A 26,284-nucleotide genomic window follows, 5' to 3' on the forward strand; every position below is an offset into this window, starting at 1 on the left:
GTGCGAGGAGTGCACCCACTGGATCGGAGATTGCACCTCATTCAAAAGAATCACCTAAATCACTTTTAAGATTCGCAGATATGATAATCGGTTTTATACAGAGTGGGGAAAACAACTGAAGACTCATTGGAAGTTTGTTTCTACTCTCCAAAAAAAAAAACGACCCAAATCCTCCTTTTGCTGTAAGTGTACAGTAGGGATGGGTCCTACAGTTGGACAAAGAAAACAGTGCAATATATTCATGCAGAACCATGTAAAGAGAAGGACCTGCCTAGTGCCTTGCTGGGGACCAAGCCCGCTAGCACCCAAAATCCTTGCCCACTTTAGTGTTAGAGGCCCGCAGGATATCCAAAGATCAGAGTGCAGCAGGAGATTCTTGAGCAAGGCGCAGGTCACATTGCACTATATACAGTATGTAGTAACCTGACATGACTGTCAGGCTTTGTAGAACTATTAAAATCATGAAGATCCCTGACTTTGGACTATGTGTTCCACTGAGGATGCAAAACCCTTCAAGCGCCGAGAATTATTTTATTTCTTCACTTTGCTGTAAGCCGTCTCTTTGGGAGGATTTTCTGGTCCTTCGTTCTGTGGAATACCCTCCTGGCTTTTAGTCTTCTGAATTACTGCATACCCTCCTGGCTCACGTACTCTCCGTATGGCAGGTGGTCGGTCACACGGTGTGGATGACCACTAACGCATGCCATATGTTAGGCTTCCTATAAATGCTACTTTCTGCTTTCAGTGCAGATTTTGTCACACTTGACAGGAAAAAGTACTGCATGAGGTGCTAGTTTCCACCTCCCAAATGATTGCTACCACGTCTGATCTCCCAAGGACCCCGTTGCAGATTAATGGGGTCTGTTGTGCCTGTGGTATGCCACATATAATGGATCTGGCTAAGATCGCTGTAGATTCCTTTATGACCCGACGCCACAACACAGATGTGACCATGGTGTAATCGGCCTGGCTTAGTAATCCGTTCCTCTAATACGCATGTCTTTGTCTTTAGGAACAAGTCCCGGCATACTTGGCTACCTCACCTATTCCCACAGACACTCACTTTTTTAAAAATGTCCACAACTACATGCCAAGCTCTGCAGAAGAGCGGAAGACCTCCCCATTGTCTCATGCTTATGAGGCTGAGAATGTTACAACTGGATCAGTGAAGAAGAAAAAAAGGAGGCGGCGGCGAAAGCACGACAAGAAGGAAGACGTGCCCGCTCCTCCAGGGGCCGATGACATCTTTGAGATTGAAATAAGTTCTGATGAAGAAAGTCCAGCTCATCCTCCGAGGTAACTACAGAAGGGTGCTAACACACTGACCCCATGAGGGGGCTGCTTATGGGATGGGGGATACATTGGAGGTTGTGTGGTCGCTGTTGGGCTGGAGGTTCTCATGGTTTGTTTAATACAGTTTTTAAGCCCAAACCAGGCGTGGATTCAGAATAATGGGAAATCTAAAGAAAAGGACTTTTTAGTTCTCCTTCCTTCTAGATCCATCTCTGGCTTAAAAAAAACACCCCATAAACTGCAATAGCTCCAGCCCTGCGCCTCTACAGTGAAGGGAGGGGGATTAGTTACTAAACTTCTTGAAGTTAGAGTGGAGTTTGAGCACAAATGGTAAAGAACTGACACGTCGTCTTGTTGCAGAACGTGCAGTGGGTAGATGCAGAATCCATTTGTGTCTCTGCGGCATTTTGAAAAGCAGAACAGGAGAAGCTTCATAGAATCCTTCCTACTACTTGGGTTTTGGTTTTTTTTCTTTTAACTTCTGATTTTTGGCCTTTTAAAAATGCAAAATATGGACTAATCCTAAAAGTGTGATTGATGTCTAAAGGAGGGACATCATTCCTGAGTTCTCTAGGCTTCTGTTTCATAGCTCATGACAGTTCAACCGTTTGTCCACATGAGGGCGCTCTCTACAAACTTACAGGAAGAAATGGTGCTGAAAGAAAAAAAAAAACTGAAACAGACAGCTGAACGGAGCCTCGTTATATGCAGCGTGGCTCTGTTTGGCGCCATTCTGATCGACTAGTGGATTCTGTTGCTGCTTCTGCAATGGAGCAGGAAAATGGAAGGCGCAGCGCAGATGTGAACAAAGCTATCTATAACATGATGGCCCCGTCACTCATTCATTCATTCATTCATTCATTCATTTTATATTTTAATTTTAAGCTTATGGTTTTAAAAATTTACTGCAGGAGCAAAAAGTATAGAGTCTATGGCACTGGGCAGAGTTAGAAATTGGGCCTCCAAATCTAAAATTTCCAAAGCCAGTAAGCAGCAGGCAGACAGCTCCTGCAGCTTTCCCCACCCTGGCAGTTGTGCCCGGCTCCCCAAAAATGAAATAAATAAATACATGCCAGTTCTACACAGTGATAGTGATCACAGTGCAGTTACCTCCATTGATCACAAGTGAAGTCTCCTGATTGCCATTGTTCACTTTTGGTTTTTCTTCAGTATCTGGGCCCAGACTGCCATCTAGACTTCTACCAGCCACAACTCATTCCTGTACTCTGTCCAATGCCCCTCTCAGTTCTACCTACACTGTAATATTGCCCCATTTGTGCTTTCTCCTCCCTCCTCCCTTTAGCACTGCCTCCTGAGTACCCCCACAAGTTAGTCCGGGCTCACACGAACACGTGGTAAAACGCTGCATATATAACACAGCGTTTTACTGCTGTGTGGGCCGGGGTATCGCCACGTGTGGCAGCAAATTTAATTTTTTTTGACTGCGCATGACGGTATATCTCACCATCGCTGTCATGCGCAGTCTTGCTTGTGTTTTTTCTTTAATTTCCTGCTCTGTTACTTAGCGACATTGCATATAAACCCAGCACATACACAATGTAATGGCCTATGTACGGCGTTTATTACACACCCATTGAGAACCAGAAGGATTTACCGCATCTAATAAGCTATAAAATAGAACATGTTGTGTTCTTCTTTTACATGCATGTTATACACAATGAAATTACGCATGTGTGAGTTGGGCCTTAAAGAAGCCTTTTATGTTGTTTTTGCCCTATTAACGCTATATATCTTTGCTTGTTCGCCTGAATGAGGAGTGCAGCGGCACCGCTAACTTTTTTTATTTTTTTTTCCTTTCAGCTGAGACTCCTATCTTTGGATATTGCCACTGGAGATCTTCCCGCACCGTATGCTAATTGATGGGGGACTGTTCACTAAGCGGGTCAGGCTCTCTCTGCCGTCTCCACCTTGAATAGACCCACTTTACTGAATGACTCCTCCAGCTCTGCTTGCTGGAGACGGCATGCATTGCACTAAACGCACCTGCACTTCTCTAAGGGATCGGGCACATGCGCGGACTCCCACATGACTTTACACTCAAGCGCCTGATCCCGGGGTGCCGCATGACGTCTCCAGGGGCAGAGCGGGTGGAGTCGTTTAGTAAAGAGGGCCGTTTAACACTAATTTTGCATACGGAGTGGGAAGAACTCTGTTGGTATCTCAAGATGGGAGCCCCGGCTGGAAAACAAAAAGGTACCGCTGCATTCCTTGTTCAGGCGCACATACATGGATATATGGTGTGAATACTGCCTTCTTAGTGCCCCCATAAGTCTGTCTTGTTGCAATAAGCATATTAAGCAGTCATAGCACCCCTATAAGTCCATAGCACTCCTCTATGCCCCTCTACCCCTGGTTGCTGTTCAGCAGCGGCGCGGCCCATGCTTGTAGAAGACTGGTCGCATAGCTGGCCCTCTGTGTGGTGTCACTCCGCTGTGCACTTTCTAAGGCTGCTTTTGCACAGAGCCATAAATCATTTGCACGATAAAGCTTGTTCAGAGTTGCGTTCACGAATCATTCAGCTGTTCATTCACTGTACACATGAATGTGAAAGACTCAGCGATCGCTGTTCGCACGCAACAACATGAGAACGAGGGGACAACTATGTTTTGCCTAGTCAAATGAATAACAAACGAGAATAATTTCCCATTCATTGTTCAGTCGTTGGCCCCCTTTAGCCTGGGTTCACACAGGGCGGATTTGCCGTGGCCAATCTGCCCGCGGCCGCTAATCTCGGGATTAGCCAGCCATGTGGGCGAGATTTCTCAGAAATCTTGTCCACACGGGACGGCCAATCCGCTGCGGTAAGTCCGGCTGAAACCGCGGCTGCGGCTGCCGCAGCCGCGGTTTCAGTAGATGCAGCATGTCTATTTACTTTTTTTTTTTTCTTATTTTCGTCGCGGTCGCGCTCTCCTCTATGGAGCGCCGGCCGCAACGGAAAAGCGAGCGGCCGGGCCGCTTTAAAGCCGCCGCGGCTTAAACCGCGGCGGTTCTCCTGCTGGAAATCTCACGGTTTTTGCTGCGGCCAAACCGTGAGATTTCCGACGGGAATACGCCCCGATGATTAGCCTTGAAATTCGCTATAATATATATTAATCTTTAGAGAAAAGAAAATGGCATGACCTATCTTCTCCCCCCCCCCTTATTTCTTTCTTCGTGTTGCTATTCATTTCTATTGGGCATATACGGATCCGTATCTACCTAGTAGAACATAAAACCAATACTGATGAGATGCGGTTGTAATGTCATCTGTAACACAGATGTATTTAAATCTGCTCCTCTGAAGCTGGCCTTGCCTCTAGATGAGAGCTGTAGCACCGGTATTTGTGGCCCTAATTCTCTGTAAATTCCCTTTTTCCCTGGCGTGTTGGATGCGCGGCTCGCATGGCTTACCGGCCTTGGTGAGTGATTATCTGCATCTTGGAATAAACCGCATGTAAATAGACTTGGCTGACTGGCACAGCGTTGCAACACTTTTCTTTGAAATGCTCTTTATTGCATTGTCTTCTCTGTACCAACCCCCTGATATATAGAACATGCTGATGATTCAGGAAATCTGCTGTCTATTATAGGATGATTACTATGTGAGTTCCTGTTTGTGCAATACACAGTGGTAGCAGTGCCGGGGGGATTCCTGCAGCGCACAATACAAGGCTGGGCTCTTGGTGGTAGGCCTGCCACACAGTCATGCCAGCTTCTGTCTACTCCGCCATAAACGTGCCCACTGGGACTAAGTTGTTTGTTTCAATGGAGAGAGAATATGCTCAATCCCTTCTCTGTGAGGACACTATATACACAAGCACACAGGGGTCAAAGCATGTTTGACATTTTCTTTTCTTTTTTAATATTGTGTGGGGGGGGGGGGCGAGGGAACTACGTGTGGGAATATTTTTTTTTTAGAGGTGTAGATTTATCACTCTAGGGCCGGCTGCACGCGACCGGGTTAGATTCCGCTGTGGGCTCCCAGCCGGCACCCGCGTACCTGCTTTCTTTTTTTGCCGGCTGTGCTGCGGATAGTCTGCATGGCGAGCCATCGGAGATGTACAGTACAGTTATGTTTTTTTTGTTAGATCCCGGCTTTTTTCCCCATGGCCGCTAAGCAACAATGTGGATACCCGCGACCTTTCAACAGTGTCATTGCGGAAGGGCGGCGAGCCAGATGGCTTCCAATGACTTCAATGGTGGCTGTCTGTGCGTAATCTGCAGAGTGGTGTGTTTGTGTTTGTTTTGTTTTTTTTTTCTCCACGAGTGGAAAATCGCAATTTATTTCCGCTTGTGCGGAGCAAAAACATGTTTTGTCATAGCATGCTATAGGGGGTATTCTCTACGGAATCCAGCGGCGAATGCCCGCTCCAGATTCCACACTGCGAATCCTCGTGTGCAGCTGGCCTTAAAACAACGCTTCAGGCGTGACCAATGGCACTTTCACAGCACTACTCCATTCCATGAAAACCACACAGGTTTCAGAAGTGAATCCCACATTTTCAGAAGTGCTGTTGCTATGTTGGGTCTGTGAGCTGCTATGTTGGGTCTGTGAGCTGCTATGTTGGGTCTGTGAGCTGCTATGTTGGGTCTGTGAGCTGCTATGTTGGGTCTGTGAGCTGCTATGTTGGGTCTGTGAGCTGCTACTGTCTAATATGATTATCAGCAAACCATGATTGGTACTGAACTGTGAACATGATCGTTGGATTAAACCGTTGGCTACAATTTAGGATCTATTTACCACGTCACAATCTAATGTAATGAATTGTAGGTAAATGTTGACTAAACTTAATGCATTACTTAGATTGCTGGGTAATGATCCTAAAGTACAGGCTTTATGTTCTAGAGCTGCATGAACAATTGTGCAGGCTTCAGAGCTGAAAGCCGTTGTCTGGGGCTTCTTGGAATTTTTATATATATATTTTTTTTTTTTTTTGGTGGGGTGGGGGGATTTTCATCCTTTTTTTTTTTTTTTTTTCTTATTTAACAAAAACTTAAAATAAAACGCATTGCTTGCTTTCCACCCCCCCCCCCCCTCTCTCTTGTGTATCCAGTCTATAGATCATCCAACATCCTGAGTAAACAGGAACATTAGTCCACGGAATTTTCCATCCTTGCAGATTGTTCTCAAAGGGACGAAGTTAAAGAGATAGTCAGTTGTACTTTCAATTATCTCAATCCAGACTTCAGTGAATGCTGTAGTTTCGCCATCCCCCATCCATGTACAACAACTTTATATCCCAATATAATGTAGAAATACAATAGCACACGTTCTAAACCATCAACCAGATATACTTATATACATGCCTTATGATGATTTCAGGGGTCACTACTTTGCTCTCTTGTGACTAGGATATAGCCCATCTACCATTTCCCTTGTACAATCAGGTTACCTAATGTGCAAGTTGGGTTGTGCCAAGCCAAATGCAGCCAGCCATCCTGCATCTCTTCCGTCTCCCGCCCTCTAAAATGTTGCATCTGGGAGGCTGAGAAGTCCGCTATTGGGTTAGGCAGAGCTAATCCTCCCTCTGCTTTAGGCTGGGGTCACACGGGGCGGAATTTCTGCGCAGACTTTCTGCACGGAAATTCCGCTGTCAATCTTAAGCCCAAGACTAAGCAGCAAAGTGGATGAGATTTGCAAAAATGCACGCTGCAGACCGTCCACTGCGGCCAAGCTGCGCTGAAATTGACATGCCGCGTGGAATTCAAATCTGTGGCATGTAAATTGTATCGCTGTTTCCGCTGCAGGGTCTCTCCTCTCTGTAGAGAGCGATGGCTGCAGCAGAATACAGACGGACAAGCCACTTCAAGCTCACGCCGATTGGCGCGGGATTTGAAGCTGCCTTTCTAGTGCGGAAATCTTGCTGACTGTCTATGCGGTCCCACTATGGACATTCCGTGATATTTCCGCCCCGTGTGAAATCCTCTTTAACACTGCAAAGTTTATAATTTAATACACGCACTTTTTTTCCGCGATATAAGATCTCTAAATAAGCTATTCACTTTATATGAGCAGCGTTGGGCAATCCACTGCGGTGAATTATGCAGCAGGTATAATAGCCGTAGCATCCCAATCATCTTGATTATATTCACTCTCACTTTTTGGAATTTTACGATTTGTCCTCTGATGGGGAATGCCTGCCAATAAGCTGATTATCGGTGCTGCTGTCTCTACGGCCAGTGCAGATCGTACAGAGTCTGGCCTGTTGGAGGCACAGAGCCCATTGAACTCCATGCAATACCAACCCAGGCCACTGCGCTATGGTCAGCGCGATCTGCTTCTTGCGCCAACTGTAGTGACAGTAGCACCAAGAATCGATAGGTCATCATTACACTCCAGCAAATCCCAGACCATTGCTTTCCATCCCTTCCAATATGCCTTGTTTGATTAGGAGACAGACATTGAACAAGCAACTCGTACCGCTTCTAACTAATGTGTGGCTGGATGCTTGTTCTCCAATCAAGTAGATATCGCTACAGTTATTCTGCTCCCTTGACACCAGCTTCTGATTAGTTCACTATTAGAGATGAGCGAGTATACTCGCTAAGGCACTACTCACTCGAGTAATGTGCCTTAGCCGAGTATCTCCCCGCTCGTCTCTAAAGATTCGGGGGCGGGGGAGAGCGGGGAGGAACTGAGGGGAGATCTCTCTCTCCCTCTCTCCCGCCCGCTTCCCCCCGCTCCCCGCCGCAACTCACCTGTCAGCTGCGGCGGCCCCCGAATCTTTAGGGACGAGCAGGGAGATACTCGGCTAAGGCACATTACTCGAGCGAGTATACTCGCTCATCTCTATTCACTATGTAAATGCTGTAACCCTGGTCTGTCATTTTACAGGTCCTCATCAAGCACTGCATTAAAGGAGGAAGAGTATCGGGAGTCTTTCATCTGCCATTCATCAGATCTTTATGCCCTATCGGATGGAGACTGGTCCACACAAGAAAGGTATCTACCCAAGTCATGCAGTTGATTATCGGAAAGCCCAGTGGTGAATTCTTGGTTCTGATGTCTAACAAATGTCCTTTATAAATGTAAAGGGGCTGAACAAGATGAGAAAAACTAGACTGCTTTCTTCTGTCCCGGGTGGGTTGTCTGGTAATGCAGCTGAGCTCCATTGAAGAGAATGGGATGGAGCTGCAATTTTATTGTTGCATAGCACCAATGGATTCCACAGTGCTACCCAAAGATTGTCATCACTTATTGGGACTCGCAATCCTAATTCCAAAATATGTATGTGAAGCTGGAGTACCCAAAGCAAACCAATTGCAATGTTATGCAGATGTTGCCCTTGGTCATATCAAGCCAGCAGTGCCAACGTATGCACAGTCTGGGGTTGGAAGGAAGCAGTCATGGTTTTCTGCTTGTGTATAAACCCTTTTAAAAAGCTGTTTTAATAACTTAACATAGAATTAGTTAAAATAACTTAAGAATTGATTGTTTTGAGGAAATCCGTTCTGTATTTTTGATTCTATATTAATTCCTTTTCCATTTAGTGGATTTTTCCAATCTACCTGTCCAAAAAGTGATTCAGAACTGGAAGTTAAACCTACAGACAATCTGCACAGAGCAGAGCCCCAGATGGAGTGGACATGGGGGGGTTTCCCAGAGTCAGCCAAGGTATGTGGTGGTCTCTATCCTTCATGCATCATCTGCGGTGTTTGTTTTTAAATGGTTTTTATATTTATTTTTTAATTTTGTGAATAATCGTTGTGCAGTAAAAAGTTTTATAACTTTCTAACGAGCTGTTAGACTTCCTGATTTATCTCAATGACCTTCATTACTCATAAATTAAGCTGTTTATGGATTCGCAAAGTTTAATGGTGTTTTTCTGGTTCATGCCACTAGTACTTTGCTGCTTTGGGACACTTACAGGGTTTTACTGTGACCAGGGGCTTATTTTCAGTAGAACTTTGTGCAAATGGGGAAGTTGAAGGGTTAAGTAGTAGCTGTATCGTGCTGCTAAAGCAGTGTTTTTTTATTTTTCACATTTTAACCATAATCCTTTGGTTAGTTTCCATATTATAGCTTGGCAAGATTTACACTTATGTAAGTATGGGTTTAAGGAATTAATGGCAATCTGGTTATCTTTCTAGGTCAGCAAGAAGGAAAGGACAGACCACCCACGGACGGCCACAATTACACCTTCCGAAACCACGCACTTTAGAGTTATTAGTTCGGAGGCGCTGCCTGGGGCAGCCGAGGAGGAGGCATCCATAGAGGACTCTATTTGCACTGTGTTTAGACCCGAACCACGACCTCATTCTATCAGTGTTCAGGTAGATTCCAACCAGCCGTCCACACCTGAACCCCATCCGAGCTCCCTGAATGTGGAAGAGATCCTTTCCCTGGAGGCTGCTGATACAATCTCTGATGTCAAGCCTTCACTGAAACCAGACTCTCCAAGCAAGAAGAAAGGTGTATATATGGCTTAAATCGACTAAAAAAAGTGACATGTACCTTATTGTTAAGGAGATTGCTTCCATCACATTGTATAAGTGTGTCACTAGAGTTTTTAAAGGGGGTTTTTGGGCACAAAATGGAAATTCCGAAATCTAGGAGATGGGTGTATGTTTAATCTTCAAGCTGATCATAGACTTGCGATAGTTGGGCAGACAGATCCCCTAGCCATCCCATACACACACTTGTTTGACCTGGCCAAGCTTGCATGTTTATCCAATAGGAGAGAGTACAAGCTGGTCTCAGACCGTTCTGCCAGCAGCTCTTCTATAAGCATGGTGCTCCGCTAATGAAGCTGCCAACTTAAGTGAATCCGAATCCGTTAGGTGAGTTCACACCCTGTGGAATTTGGGCAGATAATGCTGCAAGAATTCCAACTGTGTATAACACAATGAAAGTCAATAGAGTTCTGATAAACCCCATTCACTCACATTATTGTCCGGATTTACTCCATGTGAGCATACGCTTAGGGTTCTTGTGCAGCATATTTCATGCAGAAATTTGGTGAATGTCCCATTCATTTGAATGGATGTTGGTAATGAAGTACAGATCTTCATAGGTGGTAGATGTAGAATGCGGCTGTGTATGTGGTGGTGGTGGTGGTGGTTTAAACAAGCCTCCATACTAGTCATGTGTTTTTCTAGTATAGGCTTTTTATATATAGCATGTACTAAAGTTTTTTCTCATCACCCTCCCCTTTCCATGTTTCTGCTGTCAGTTTGCGTGTTGCACCTTCCTGTGTCACCATGATAAATGTGGTAGACCTTCCAGTGGTCTTCGGAAGAGGACTTGACCTTGAAATGCGTCATTACTAGATAAAACTTGACGTGTTTTCATTATGTCTTGGCTTTGAGTCCCACTTTCTTCAAGAGGTTGTACCATCACCTAGACTTTTCCATACGTCCCGCTATGCCTTTTCAGAAATCCATGCAGGCCTCAAACCACCTCAGATGAAGGGAAGCTATTTGTAGTCACAGAAACTTCTGCAAAAAGTAATCTGCCGCTTGTGAACTTCCTTGCAATATCTTTGTCAGATCATAAGATTTGTGGAAGTGATAGAGAGATGTCTAAGTAAAAGCTGTAGTGACTCGCGAACATTAGCATTAATGTATACAAGAGGTCCCTCCAGATCTGTAGGATATTGGCTAATGCTCGCAGTATCCCTCAGTCGGCATGCGTGCTTTATCAATTGGGATGACTTGTTCTTGGCAGGTTACCAGTGATTTGGACATTTTTCCATTTCATAATGTCTTCTACTAACGTATGATATTTTATACTAACCTATAAGTTTCCTGTTTCCTCAGGTCGTGTGTGTGTGTGTGTGTGTGTGTGTGTGTGTGTGTGTGTGTGTGTTATGATATATATATTTTTTTAATATATTTATTTTTAGAAACTACCTTATAAAGGTCTATCTTTTAAACCATCATTTAACACTTTAAGGTTTCTTTTCCATGAGCATGTATTGGCCGCCGTTTTCACAGCCGGCCGACATACGCTACATTGGGAGAGATAAAACAAATCAAATGTCCGTGCGCCCATTCAGACGGCATGGGTCACAGCGCATACACGCCAAGACTACCATGCCATTGCCCCTTTTCCCTCCCTCCCCATCGCAGGCTCACCTCTCCTCCCCGCTCATTCTTTGCGATCTGAGGGGGCCTCCTCCCATTGATGGCTATGGACAAGGGGTGGGGAGAGGGTGGGAGCTTAGCTCTGCCCATGCCCCACCCTTGTCCACAGCTAGCAAAGGGAGGAGGCGGGACAGCGCTTAGCTCCACCGCCATCCTGCCCCCTCCAATTGCCAAGAGCCAGTGGAGAGGAGAGCAGAGGTGAGCCTGCTAGGGAAGGAAGGGAGCAGAGGGAGGGAGGGAGTTTAACAGTCAACCTGCTAAACTCCCTTCCACCTGCGGCTGTTGCCATGGGCTCCCATAGGGGCCCATTCAGCGGCCTACGTATTCCGGCCCAAAAGATAGTTACAGAACTATCTTTTGGGCCAGACGTAAAAACGCACGGTGCTATATTGGCCCGGCCAGACGCTTTTACATCTTAAGAATACGGCCATGTGATCTGATGCATCAGATCACCGCGTATATCAGCTGGCCGTGAAACCGGAAAAGAACACATCTTGAACTCCTTTGAACTAATTGGTCATTTCAATGGCTGAGAGTTTTGTTGCTTATTATGATTTTTATATATATAATATATTTTTTTTGTGTGTGTGTGCAAATACACACAATTTCAGCACGCAAAAAGTACAATAAGAAAATTTGCGTAGGTAAAATGCAGCATAAGTGTGCGCATAAATATGCAGTTGCTTCTGTGAATCTGGTCTAAGGCATCTAAAATAAATAAATGAAGCAACTAGTTGAAAAATACCAACTATCTTGTGTCCCGGCAGCATGACGATCCATCCCTCTGTCCCCGGCAATCAGTTTCTCTCTCGGCTTCCTATTCAGTGTTGGGCGCTATTAGTTACACATAATGCCAAGGAAGTCATTCACACAGCGGCAGTTTGGGGTCGATTTATTAAATCCTATTTCTTGCTTAAAATGAAGAATCCTATTGGTGGTAAATAGGACCTACCATGGACTCCTGATCAATCCCGTTTTGGTATAAAATGTATGTCCAAAATAGGTGAGGATAACTGGAGCTCTCATAATTCAGTCCTCAAGTATGTGAGTTTCCCAGAAATGGAACAGCCACTAACCATAGTTCACCATAATATCTGATAGGAAAAAATTAGTTTTGGAGGCTGGGAAGCACTGTTCTCATTAGTCCTGTTTTGAACCCGCACAGGTGTACGGAAGAGGAGCCAACATCAGGGCCCGGGGGACATTTATCTGGATGACCTGAATGTGTTGGAGCCTGAAGTGGCAGCACTTTATTTCCCCAAAAGGTACGGTTTTATGCAACTCAACCAACATTTTGTGTAAGCTGCAATCCAGCCAGTCATCATGTTTGCATGGGGTTTTATGGCATCTGTCATTCTGACAGGGGTAGACTTGGCTCTATGGCTTGTACATGCTGCAGGCATTGCTTACTCTGCAATTCGTGCAGGTTTTACATCCATAATTTTTTTTTCACGAATGTCCTTTCAGTAGTTTTCTTTCAAGCAGGGAGAACTGGGGAGACACACCTCAAATGTTAGTGCATTGGTTCTTCTGTATTCAGCAATACCCCCATTGTAGCCCCAATCTGCTTACAGGACACATGGGTAGGCCTATAATGGAGGGAGCACCCGTTGGATTTTACGGCACAACTGAAAAGATTCCAGGCCCTTCTTAGTTTTTTCATCTCCGCTCCCCGATTGGAATGGTGAGAGGAGGTTAAACTGAATTTCCATATTTTATTCCCCCCCCCCCCCCCTCATCATTTTCAGCGATTGCTGTTTTATGAATTGAATAACGGAGATCATGTGACCTTGGTGAAGTGATGTTATCAGACCACTAATAACAGAAGATGCTCATAGTACTTTCCTTCAGCAGCTCTTATGGGCACCATTTGACACGCATGTCATACAGCTGGGACTTTGTGACACTCTAGTACTGAGATTGATGCACATTGTGCTTTCACCCAATTGGCACTCCTGTTGGCATGCAGGTGCATGGCACAATACCAAAACACTGCTGCCACATCATGGTGACAGATGACGTAAATTCAAAAGTCACTTCAAATTGAGACGGAAGAGGTCTTTGCTCCGGACACATTTTAGTACAGGCCTTCTGTGAACACGCATGCCATTTAAACTCATCCAATTGGAAAATAAGCCTGTATGTATTTTCCTCTTGCTGGGCTCACGTGTCCTTAATGGCAGTTTTCCTTTTTACATCCCAGTTAGTTCTCCTTCCCACGTTTCATAGTCTCCATCACATCCTGCGTAGTGCACGGAGTATACAGAGGCTACTTGCATGGAGCTGGATTCGTTGCACCTTGTGCACTTTTCTTCTGTAGTTTCCAAAGTGTCACTTAGCCCAAAAACTGAGGCAGTAAATGTGTAAACTTACTGACGCCTGATCACTAATTTCATATGCTTGTTTGTAGTAATTGTGTGTGCAACTTCCTGTGTTACAGTGAGTCGGATCCTGGTTCCAGGCAGTGGATGGAGTCTGAGACGCTGTCAGGATCTCAGTCTCCACAGTCTGTCGGTAGTGCTGCGGCAGATAGTGGGACTGAGTGCCTTTCCGATTCTCCTATGGACTTGCCGGATGTCACACTTTCTCTCTGTGGGGGTCTGACTGAGAATGGAGAGATCTCCAAAGGTGAGGCTCCTGCTCCAAGGACAGCCACTAGAGGGCGTTTATCCCCAACGACAGAAAGCCATTAGTACGATTAAAAAAATAATTTGCTGAAAACTCTTCTTTTTATGCAGTGTTAGTAATTAAAGGGGTTGTACCAGAATGTCAAGTTATTCCCTATTCATGGGATGGGGGATAATGTGCTGATCAGTGGGGGTAGAATCATAGAATGGTAGAGTTGCAAAGGACCTCCAGGGTCATCTGGTCCAATTCCCCATGAAGCGCTGCTTCTTCCAGCCGGAAAGCCGGTGGACCGCATTAGTCAATTGGTTCTGTCCAGAGACGGAAATGTTCGGCCACGGGCCTTTCCTGCTCCCTAAGTGGGACAGGAAAGCAGAATTCCTAATGCAAACGTGAAACCACCCTAAGGCCTCATGTCCACGGGCCGGTAGGATTCCGCATGTGGGAGCCAGCTGCAGAATCCAACCCTGGCCGAGGACAGTGCTTACATGTCCGGGTCTTCACTGCGGATGTGTGTGGAAGTGCTGGCCACCATCAATGGAAGCCGTCCGTGCAGCAATCTCAGCAGAATGGAGCATGCTGCGATTTGTTTTCCAGACCAAAAGTTCCACACAACAAATCCGCATGCTTTAATTCAGCTGCGGATGCCCATGTCTTCCTATGGATGACTTCAACTGCAACTTGTCCGCAATACAAATTTGCCCCGTGGACATTGGGCCTTTGACATACAGAAATTTGGGTACAGAACACAAGTTCAGCAGGTGGGCTAATATGAAGTGTAATAGTTATACAGTTTCAAAAGTCTCGTAGAGTTGGGATTTTAAGGTCGGTATGTCGGCTCTACAACTCCATAGGCACTTCATGTGTCGCTGGCTGGTGACTCCATATGACATTGCTTCTAGGGGAGATCAGATGTATTGTAATTCCCCACAGATGGCCATGTCATATTACAGCTCTGTATGCCTCAGAAGTGTGGATCTTCAGTATGGTTGTGTGCATGTACTCTTAGGACCCTCATTCCCCATACACATTAGACTTCAGTCATCCAAACCCACTGACGGTGTGGCAGAACAACTATCTCATGTCTATTGAGCTGGCTCAACTTTTACCTGACAGATGGAGGGGGGCTGCGGAAGTTGACTTTTAAAGCCTGATGCTTTTGTTCCGCAGGAGGTAAGCCAGCACCTGAGTTGTCTGGTTGCAGCTTGCCACCCTAAACACCTGAACATTTGACCGAGCAGAACATTCATATGTATCGGGCAGCTGGTGGAAATGTTTGTTGTGGAGCAATAAGCCTATTTTGTTTCAGTGTGAAACACGGGTGTTACAATGCCCCACCTTCATGTGATATACCGTATATACCGGCGTATAAGACGACTTTTGAACCCCGAAAAATCTGCTCTGCAGTCGGGGGTCGTCTTATGCGCCGGTAATACAAAAAAAAAAAAAAGTGTAAAAAAAAAAAAATTTTATTACTCACCTCCCACGGCGTTCTGTCGCGCTCCGGCAGGATGTCGCTCGCTCCGGCAGGCTGTCGCTGGCTCCTCGTCCCCGCCGCAGCATAGCTTTCTGAATGCGGGGCTTGAAATCCCCGCTTCCAGAAAGCTAATACACACGCCGGCAGCCATGACAGCATTGAATGGCTGTGATTGGCTAAAGCACACGTGGCTTCAGCCAATCACACTATTCAATGACATCATTGAATGGCTGTGATTGGCTGAAGGCGCACGTGTTAGCAATCACACCCATTCAATGATGTCATTGAATAGTGTGATTGGCTGAAGCCACGTGTGCTTTAGCCAATCACAGCCATTCAATGATGTCATGGCTGCCGGCGTGTGTATTAGCTTTCTGGAAGCGGGGATTTCAAGCCCCACATTCAGAAAGCTATGCTGCGGCGGGGACGAGGAGCGAGCGACAGCCTGCCGGAGCGAGCGACATCCTGCCGGAGCGCGACAGAACGCCGTGGGAGGTGAGTAATAAAATTTTTTTTTTTTCTCCACTGAATACCGGCGTATAAGGTGACAGTTGGGGGGTCGTCTTATACGCCCCGTCGCCTTATACGCCGGTATATACGGTATATATATATATAATATTTATTTATTTTTGTGTGTAGCGCCCCCCCCCCCCACCCCCAATGTAAACATTGCACTCTTTCCATTGAACTGTATGACATACACATCAGATTGCACCAAAGTCAATCGGGGAATACGTTGAATCACACAAATGCCCATCTAGTAATTACTAAGGTAGAACTCATTCTAGTGCTAGATATCATCTATATACACCCTGTATAATACTAATCTGGATAATCTACTTTAATACAGAGAAATTCAAGGAGCATATTATTACCTATCAGCAGTTTGCAGAAAACCCAGGAATCATTGACAATCCTAACCTTGTTGTGAGGATCCATAACAGGTAAATACGTTTTGTTCTTCTTTTTTTTTTTTTTAAACTACTTTTTGAGTGTTTGTAATCGACTTGTACTACTTATGAAGTTATGTCATTCAGAAACTGAACTTTGCCATACCACTGATGGAATTGGTCGTCCTACAGCAGGCCATACAAGAGGCGTTAATCAGTGGGGATGGAGCTGGTAAACGCAGGGTTAAACATCTTCATTCATGATGCTTGGTGTAACGGGAGTAAAATTGAGACTTGAAGTGGTTAACTGTAACTATTTATGCCCACTGTTGGTGGACGTGAATCACACTGTACAACAGATATCGAAATAGAAGGCTTTTTATTATATTGGGCAATGAAGGATCTAGCATTCTACGCTTGTCGGAGACTTCTATAGGTCCTAGGGAGTCGGCCGTCACCTCTGTAGTGTGAGCTTACAGACTTGTTTGTCTTCCAGGTATTATAACTGGGTGCTGGCAGCTCCTATGATCCTGAGTCTACAAGTGTTCCAGAAGAGCTTACCAAAGGTATCCTCCTCCTGCTTCTTTATAGCTACGCTGTATATATGCATGGCCAGGCCATGGTGTATTTGTATGGCTTTAGTTAGATTTTGGAGCGCTTCCTAATGCATGGTTTTTCTACAGAACACCGTTGAGTCATGGGTGAAAGAAAAGATGCCAAAGCAGTCGAGGAGATGGTGGTTCTGGAGAAAGAGGGATAGTATTAAGCAGGTAATGATGCGGGACATTGTGTTGGTGCACAACATTACAGACAATCAAAATATCAGATCTTTGCTCTAATCCTAGTTAAATAATCTCAAGTGATGTCTTCTGTAGATAACAGACAGTAAGTCTTTATTTGCCTTTCTGTAGCCAGATGCAAAAGAAGAAAAGCTGGATACAGAACTGAACACCGACCAAGCATCCGAAGTAAAGGAGCCGCCTAATATCCGGTAGATTTCCTACTTCGTGTTAAGTCATGCAATTCTTTCTTTTGTCTTTCCCTTCCTTTTTAAGCAGTCCTTAAGTTCTGATAAAATACTTCCAGCCGAGCGTGTAGTTCTGGTGTACGGCCGCTGTCGCACAGTACTGATGCACGGACACTACCACCCACTATTCAAGTGGCTCATAGAGTAGGATATCTTGCTGGTGTCAAGGTGGTTTGGGGTTTCTCCTTAGGCAGTGGGAAACTAGGGTGAGGCGCTACAATAATGGACCTACTCGTTTTCCCCAATGCTTTGCCCATGTTCTGTTAAAGGGGTTACTTGTTCCCCTTTCCTGACAATAAGAACAACTCTCGGTAAGGGTATCTGATCTGCTGTCTGCTCCATGGCCCATCTTGACCAAAAGAAGTTGACTGCATAAAAAAGCATTTTGTAACTATAAGTATATTCCAAACGCCCACATTTTCAGTGCCACATTTCATGCAAAGCTGGGGGGAAAGTACTTTTCTGGTTTTCAATACTCTGCGAAATTTGCTCATCCAGCATCACATTGTTCAGTACTAGCTGCACTAATTAAAGCTAACCGATACTATTGACTTCTTTACGTCATTCCTAAAACTTTGCATAAGTCTTGTCTCTCGTTTCTTATGCTTGGCTGATTTATGATCTCTTGCTGTAGCACTTTTATATACGATATAATGATAAGTCCTGACTTGCTAAACCCACTGTTGGCTATGACACCCGGCAAACGGTCAGGCCGTAGGCATTTCTCCATTTCCCTGTTTGGAGTGATAAATCTTAAGTGATGCATTTGGCTCCCTCGTATTTAATGCCTGGCCAGATTCCATGCACCTGATAGAAGACGGTTGTTAAAAGAATTAAACAATGGAGAACCGCCTGCAATTGCTGTTTACAGCTGCTTTTTGTTACCGCTTGGCATGTTGTGTTTTTAAAGCCGTATAAGGTAAATGCGTGTTTCCACATGCAGTTATGACCATACATGACTTATGCTCCAATATGTAGAAATGGGGCCAGAACACTCAAGTAATAGTAACTGGACAGATCATTAGACGCTCGCTAGAGATGCAGCTTCTTGAGAGATCCCGCAGCTTTGCTCATTCATCTGAGATCATGCCTATTCATAGTAGAACTACTTATCCACTGATATGTTGGTTTTAACCCCCCCCCCCCCCCCCCCAAAAAAAAATACCAAAACAGAAACATGGGGAAATACCTGTTATTTCCTTTGTTTTATTTCTTACTTTTTATTCTAGATTCTATACATTCTATATATACTTTTTTTTAATTCTAGACTGTGAACAGCAGTTTCAGATCTATACTTTATAGGAGCAACACTGACCCACAAAAGTGGGTCATTGGCCCACATTTACTAAAACTGGCTTTTTTTGAGATGGATATAATTTTTTTTATTTGTCACATTTTGAAAGGCAAATATGACACCATTGAACAGAGTGGGTACAGCTTAATAAATATACAAAAGGGGAGGTGTGCAAATACTGCATGCACAAATCAAATACGAAGGAAGAGTGCATGCAGAAGTGTAGATGCAAGTTAAACTAGTCTTTACTAAGACACATTTGCAAAAAGGGTTAGGACAAATACACAAAGGTAAATGCCGTGAGACGGATTACCTATCCATGCCCCTCCTATACAGTTGTAAAGCCAGGGTGCTCAATATGATCAATGCAAGTGCAAAATGAACAGCCATGATCAATATAGCAGGGTGATGCCATAAGTTATATAGCCATGGAAAAAGCAGGAAACGAACACCTGCCAATAGCCAATTAAAGGCAATGCAACTCGGTAAAACAAATCAACCTCTGCAGAGAGCGAATGGAGGAGTTTGGAACAAAAAGTTTTTGGAGACCACTGTTACTTCAGATTTGGAGAGTGGCAAGAACCGTTACAAATGTTAACACAAATTTGTTGTACAACCTATTTTCATATTCATAATTGTATTTTTGTGCAATTTACCCTAAAAATGGACATAAAGCTCTGTAGTAAATGTGGGCCATTGATTGTAATTGAAGAGTCTACATACCACTGAGGCCACTATGCAAGAAGGGGGAGTAGATGAGCCGTTCTCATTATTGTGAAGACTGGATCCTGTGTTATCTATAAACGAAGTAAATATTAGACCATACCCGGAATCCCTCACTTTCAAAGCCTGTGATTCTATATAACCAGTGTTGGAGCACACTGCACTCCAACACTCCCTAGGGCAGGACCTGGACAGTTTTGCTCTTCAGGACATCTGTGATATGTCATTATGCTGAAGGTAACCATGTGTAGAAGGTTTTCAGTGCCATGTTTTGGGGTTTTCCCCCTCATGTGTTTCCAATAAAAATGAGTTTTGACATATTAAGAAATTTGAGTGCATTCCGTTTTGCACTGCAAAGCAGAAATTCTTTGTATCTTGTATAAAAAGGTACTAATTGGTGCATCAGAGCCGGCATACAGCTAGTACACTGGTGAAAACATGCAAACAATGGTTTAAATTGGATTCAACAAATTGGAAATCGTTGGCTTTGTGCATAACAGGATTTTGTTTACGTGTGCGCACTGCCATAAGATTTTCCATCTTTACAGGAGCCATAACCGATTGTCAGATCCGTGGCCCAGTGAATTTTAAGAGCTTTTTCTATTAAGAATGTCTCCGCAGATTCTCTTCTGTTGGATTGTCGTCAGTCCTATGTAAACAAACCAGAAAGCGTCTGATGAAAGCTGCGCTGCGCCAAATGAATCACTCTATATCTACTGTTAAGAAATCATAAACTGACTGGAATATCTTCTTTCACTCTGTGTAACCCTTTGTGATACGAAGGCTGGACTGCAGCCAGGCATTATTCTAGGCCCCGTGCCGCTCCACAACTATAAAAATTGAAACCATTTAGAAAAGTAAGCTTGTTGGGTTGCAAAGTAAAAGACCAGATGGCAAGGAGAATTATACACTTAGCGTGTTACCGCTTCAACTGTATACTTATCCCTTTCTTACCATTTCTTGATTGCTTCCTAAGAAAGTTCCTGAATGTCTAGTGGTTCACTTGGGTATTGCTGTGCGGTTACCCGTAGTTGAAACTAAACTTTGATGGAGTGGTAGTACAGGGCGTTATTTGGCCACTGTTCATCTTCTGCCCTCTGCAATGGTTCACGATGTTATCTGTGTGTTCTATTTATTAGGCAGTCTACCGAGGACAACTCATCAAGTGATGAAGAATCATTGGAATTGAAGCAGATAAAAATGGAGCCTGGTCCTGTGGAGCTTCAAAGTCATACTGGAACCACTTATATGAAAAGCCTACGATTGTCGTCAGACCAAATTGTATGTCCTAATTTCTTTTTTACCTCATTTTTTAATATGGGTTTATTTAATGGATTTGCACTTTATTTGTGATAAATTTGGTAAAAACACTACATCCCTCAACATACAGACAGCCAAACTATTAAATGGAGGAGCAATAACACAGGTGCAAGGCACTGATCACCATCAGAGCCACAGGCTTTATCCTTTTATTTATTTGTTTTTCTATTATTGGGTGCTTTTGGGATACTTTGACGACTTAGATATCTGACATCTACTTGCAGGCTCTATTAGATAGCTCCTCTAATACCCTCACTGGGTTTTATGATAGAACCATTTGCTGCTCATGAGCTGCTGACTCTTGAAATTGGCTGCACCATCTGCAGCTAATACACCAAATAAGGGTCAAAAAATCTCTAGGGCTTATTAGCCTTTTTGGGGCTGTTGCATTTATCTCTGCAACAACTATTTGCTGTTCACGAGCTGCTGACTCTTGAAACTGGCTGCACCATCTGCAGCTAATACACCAAATAAGGGTCAAAAAATCTCTAGGGCTTATTAGCCTTTTTGGGGCTGTTGCATTTATCTCTGCAACAACTTCTTTTGCCTGCGGCAATCAATACCTAGTTCTGGGCAAGATCTACTTGTGGGCTTTTTGTGGTGAATCGCATTCAGCCCTAGCTGTACTGTTATTTTTCACTACAGCTATCCATTGTGTGGATTTCCCAAGAACCTTGCTATAGAGACACGCCATGGCGATTTAGTGCTCGAAATTGTCCTGAATAAATCAGATGCTGTGATCCAGTCGATATATGATCGAGCACATAAATTGCGCTTTCCCAAGCCACCCTGTTCTAATATTTTAAAATATCTATTTATCACGAAAAAACAACAAAAAGCAGAATCAGTTATCATCCTGATTTATCATTCTTTCTTCAAAATATTTGTGCTCCTGATGAACCACATTCGTGTGGGTAAACACGTTGAGCCGAGCATACTGCAATTGAATAACCCTGGTCTGCGCCGTAATTCTTGCGCATAAGGGTCTAGTTCTCTTGGAGTTTCTCCTATTTGAACCATCTCGTCATGCGCTAAGCGCTATATTGTAATCACAGAGGGGCGAATTTTTGTTAGGAAGAGGTTCTCTACCTAAAATACTCTGCGGGGGGCATTATACTTACAGGCGCCCTACAGCAGATAGAGCCTTCCTCCTACCTCCTATGTGATACAAATAAAAAATAGAGGACATAACATTAGTAGTCCTTTATCAATATTGATTTTTCTAACCTCCATAAGTTTCCTGAGATAAGGAAGAGGCGACCTTTGTGTTTTTGTGTGGTTGTTTTGTTCGTCCATGCGATACGCATGTGTGTGAGCCCATTCATGTTTTTAAGTTAAATTTCCATTAAAGTATATACATTTTAGTCTATAACTGTGATAAGCACTGATGAGCAGCCACTCACACACCAACCTTAGGACTTATTCACAGGAGCGTATATCGGCTGTTTTCACAGCCGGCCGATATATGCTACCATCTGAACCGTGTTTCTCCTTTCCTCCCCCTCACCAGCTCTCTGACTCTCTCCTCCCCTTCGGCTGTTTGCAATGGGAGGGAATGGGACAGGGGTGAAGCTAAGCTCCACCCTTCCCCATTGCAAACAGCCAGAGGGGCAGAGCTGCTGGTGAGGGAGAGGAAAAGGGGAACACAGCTCAGATGGTAGCGTATATGTGCCAGCCGTGAAAACGGCTGCCAATATACGCTCCTGTGAATAAGCCCTTATACTGAGGGGGAAGCTACTTGGTACTATTCTTGCACAAAAAAGGGCATATACAGAGTTTCAGGCATGTTGAGGGATGTAGTGTTAAAACCCCTCTTGTATCAGCATATCAGTAAGTATATGGCAGTCTTTTTTCTTTTTTTTTAATCTGTTTTATATTTCCTTGTGATGGGATTGTCTACATGTCATGTCAAGCTTTTAGAGAACTGATAACTGTTTGCATGTGTTTTAGGATATGTTCACATGGTGGAACTTCCTCTATGGAATTGGCTGTGGAAAGTTTGTGGCAGCAAAATTTAATAGGATTTAGCAAAATCCCGTACTCTGAAAAAACTTGCAGAGTAAGGCTGCCTGTCCATGGGCGTTTTCTCACAGCTTTCCCCGCGGTGATAATCCGGCCGCGGGCTGCGCAGTGCAAGCTTTACACGCTTTCCATTCTCCGCTCGCGGCCAGCAAATTGCAGCATGCTGCGAATTGCCACAATTCTCCGTGGTGAGCCTATCTGTCAGATAGGCTCACAGTGGAGATACATCCTCTTGCTCCTGCTCCGCAGCGGGGGCTCTCCGCTGCGGGATACTACAACGCCCGAGGGCAGGCAGCCTAAATTGACCAGAGGTACGGGTCATAAATCTAGAATATGTCAATCTATGGTGTGACTTATTAGTGCAGATTTCACATCTTTCAGTGAGGGGGTGAAATCTGCTGTTCGGTATGGATTTAGGTGCAGATCTATATATATCACAGAATCCAAGAAATTAAATCCCTTTGAAAGAAAGATAATTTGTCATACGGTAAAAAAAAAATATCATTAATCATAGAAGTCGCCACCATTTTAAGGGTAAAACCTTTTTTTTTTTTTTTTTTTTTTTTTTTTTAAATGTAAAAAGATATCCAAGAGGAAGGGACCAGAGAAAACATGGAAAGTATATGTAGAAAGGGGGAGCACTGTAAAAAATCTCCTATAATGCTCTGCAGAGTACCTGCCCCGAAAAGGGTGAACCGTTGCTGATACATCACTCTATATATCCTTAATAAGCCCTAATTGAAGGGGCAAAACAAAAAAGGACTTGAAATAAAGAAATAATATTGATGGCCTTTTCAGATGTACCATAAGAGGATGGCTCATATGTAGTCCACTTGTCGGAAATCTTACACTTTTCACCAAACAATTACTTAGGCTCATCAGGGATTCGAGTTGTAGACCAGTGTCACTGTACCTAAATGCAGTCCCTTATACCAGGATCATAATGGTACCTCAAATAGATGTTACTATCGAAAGGAACAGGTCCTCATAGACAAGGGTATTGCCATGAAATGTAGATCCTCCGATCTTAATGCCACATTGGATATATGTTGTCACGAAAGAGCAAATTTTAAATACCAAAGACCTCATAGATAAACAGATCAATAGACAACATTTCTGTAAGATGTATACAAAAAACATCCAAGAGAAATAGAAAGTAAACATTGGAAAACGTTATTGGGAAAACCACATATTGGGTCTATTCAGGATGAGATGCACTCACGGTCCTGATCCAAAATCGTAGAATCGGTCCCAGTCTGCTCCATACAGAGATGTGATGGGGATTATGGTCAGATGAGGACTGACTTAGGCCCCCTGTCCATGGCAGTGATTTCGCCGGCGGTAAATCGCCGGCCTCGTGTCCACGAACTCGTGGCTGGCAGTTCGCAGCATTCTGTGAATTGCTGCGATTCTCCGCGGTGAGCCTATCTGTCAGATAGGCTGACTGCTGAGATCCAGCTCCTGCTCCCGGGCGGCGGCTCCCGCGGCTGAGATTCGCCGTGGGATACTGCAACGCCTGTGGACAGGGGGCCTAAGATGTGAGGGCAACTATGATCGCTGATGCATTCTATAACCCATCAATCAAGAGGGATGCGCTCCCTGTTTTTGAGTGCAGGTATAATGTTTGGCATTAGTATCGCCCCTATGGCAATGTGCATGCTTGTGTAAAGGCACAGGTAAACTCATTAGGGATCCCGTAATGAGCACGCGTGAGCAAACAGTGATGTGCATGTATAGCATGTGTTATCTGAGCGTTAATGCAATTTAGAGAATGAAAAGTGAGCTTTTTTGCGTAATTTGGTGCATGCCCAATAAAATAAATAAATTCAATCTAATCTCTAACACACAATACTTAAATACAAATAAAGGAGAGGATTTCGATCAAATACATTAATTTCAATTGTGCTCTGTCAAAAAAATCCTGAGATAAAAGATAAAGGTTTAGTTTAGCAAAAAACCTATGTAAAGGATGTTCACACCCGGACCAAATCACATATATAATGTCCCCAGTAAATAATACTGTAGGGAAAATGTGAAGGGGCGTCCCCAAAAACACAGGTGACCTCCCACCAGCCTAGGAGCAAGTTGGCATACGTGGGCATCACTGGGCTACCCATGCGACCCTGAGCTGGTGGAAATCCCGCAAATCAAAGAGAAAGTAGTTGAGTCAAAATGAATTGTAAAAATTCTTGACAAAGGGTATCTATGGTGGATACTACGACTTTTTAGGGGGGAAAAAAAAAAATCAATCCCCTCCATTCATGTGGAACAGAGGTGTACAGCGCCTCCACATCGATACTGCTAAGCAGCATGTTCTCTAAGTACCAGACTCCTCAATTTTAGGAAAATATTAGTAGTCTCTAATACGACAGTAGTGTCAGGATAAATGGGTGCAAAATCTCAACATAGATGACAACATTCTGTATGAGATTGTCAATACCTGACATGATGGGCCGATTATTTTAAAGGGTTAAAGCCCTTGTGCATTTTCGGAAGACCGTAGAAGGTCTAAGTTGTTAAGAAGTTTACATTTCCTTTTCCTTCTCTATTAATTGTTCTTCAAGGGCTTCCACCAAGATCTCCCTTAATTCTTCCTGATATTGTGAGGTAGGATCGTTAGCAAGTCTTTTCATTTTCATTGACCTACAATGTCCTTTGACACATTAAAGGGGTTTTCCAGTGTAGTGCTATTGATGATCTCTCATCAGGATAGGTCATCAATAGTTGATCGGCTAGGGTCCGTCTCTCGGTGCCCAGACCAATCAGCTGAGCGGGTGCATGCTTTCAGCGGCGCCAAATAACAGAGGTTGGAGCGGAAGTCTCCACGCCAACATCTGTGTAGTGGCCGGCGCTTGTAACTGCAGGCACGGCTCTCATTGATTTCAAATCCCTTTTAATCGAAATAGCTGAGAATCCATGATGAAGAAAAAAAAAAGTTTCCGTCCATGTTAGCCGGTCTTATGATATTCTTATCTGTTTTGAAATGCATAGGATGTTTCTGACAATTGGACTACACATGAGTGTCATAGATTTATTTTAAGTGTGTTAAGATAATATGTGAAACATTGTTCCTGCTCTATAACAAGGCCATCCTGGATTACTGGAAATCTTCTGCATAGTGGTTGATCTTTATGTGTGTTTCGAAACTATTCTCTCTGTGGCATATCTTAACAAACCATTAATATTTCTCTGTTTCAAGTCCTCTTTACATTTTTGGTTTTTCTTTGTCTATCCCTTTTTAGTCTAGGACTGAGGTTGCCCTTTTCAGGGCGGGTGCTCTGTATTATTAGTGAACACCATAAGGCATTATAAAATGTTTTTCAGCCCCCCCCCCCCCTTCTACATAGAAAAAAGGATGGCTTCCCTGCTCCCTCCAGGAGTGGATATCTTTTTTTAAATTACTTTTATATAAGTTTTTTTTTTTTGTTTTACCCTGATAATGTATAACAGTGGCTTCTGTGATTGTTTAGTGCAAATCTGCAGTGTATTTTCCACTGCAGGTAATGGGCTACATATGTGCATAGCCT

The 26,284-nt window shown here is 44.0% G+C and overlaps 1 protein-coding gene across 1 annotated transcript in view; it reads left to right on the top strand.

Moving 5' to 3' along the window:
- LPIN2 (lipin 2) overlaps positions 1 to 26,284 on the top strand; it is a 63,266-nt gene that overhangs the window by 18,702 nt on the left and 18,280 nt on the right. Inside the window, exons 4-14 of the mRNA XM_066579606.1 lie at positions 1,013 to 1,296; positions 8,129 to 8,236; positions 8,785 to 8,908; positions 9,385 to 9,706; positions 12,545 to 12,644; positions 13,820 to 14,007; positions 16,332 to 16,425; positions 16,868 to 16,937; positions 17,055 to 17,141; positions 17,283 to 17,362; positions 20,555 to 20,696. Coding sequence (XP_066435703.1) covers positions 1,013 to 1,296; positions 8,129 to 8,236; positions 8,785 to 8,908; positions 9,385 to 9,706; positions 12,545 to 12,644; positions 13,820 to 14,007; positions 16,332 to 16,425; positions 16,868 to 16,937; positions 17,055 to 17,141; positions 17,283 to 17,362; positions 20,555 to 20,696 — 1,599 coding nt within the window. The remainder of the gene's footprint in view (positions 1 to 1,012; positions 1,297 to 8,128; positions 8,237 to 8,784; positions 8,909 to 9,384; positions 9,707 to 12,544; positions 12,645 to 13,819; positions 14,008 to 16,331; positions 16,426 to 16,867; positions 16,938 to 17,054; positions 17,142 to 17,282; positions 17,363 to 20,554; positions 20,697 to 26,284) is intronic.

This window comes from Eleutherodactylus coqui, chromosome 9, assembly GCF_035609145.1.
Source record: "Eleutherodactylus coqui strain aEleCoq1 chromosome 9, aEleCoq1.hap1, whole genome shotgun sequence".
NCBI classification, from domain to species: domain Eukaryota; kingdom Metazoa; phylum Chordata; class Amphibia; order Anura; family Eleutherodactylidae; genus Eleutherodactylus; species Eleutherodactylus coqui.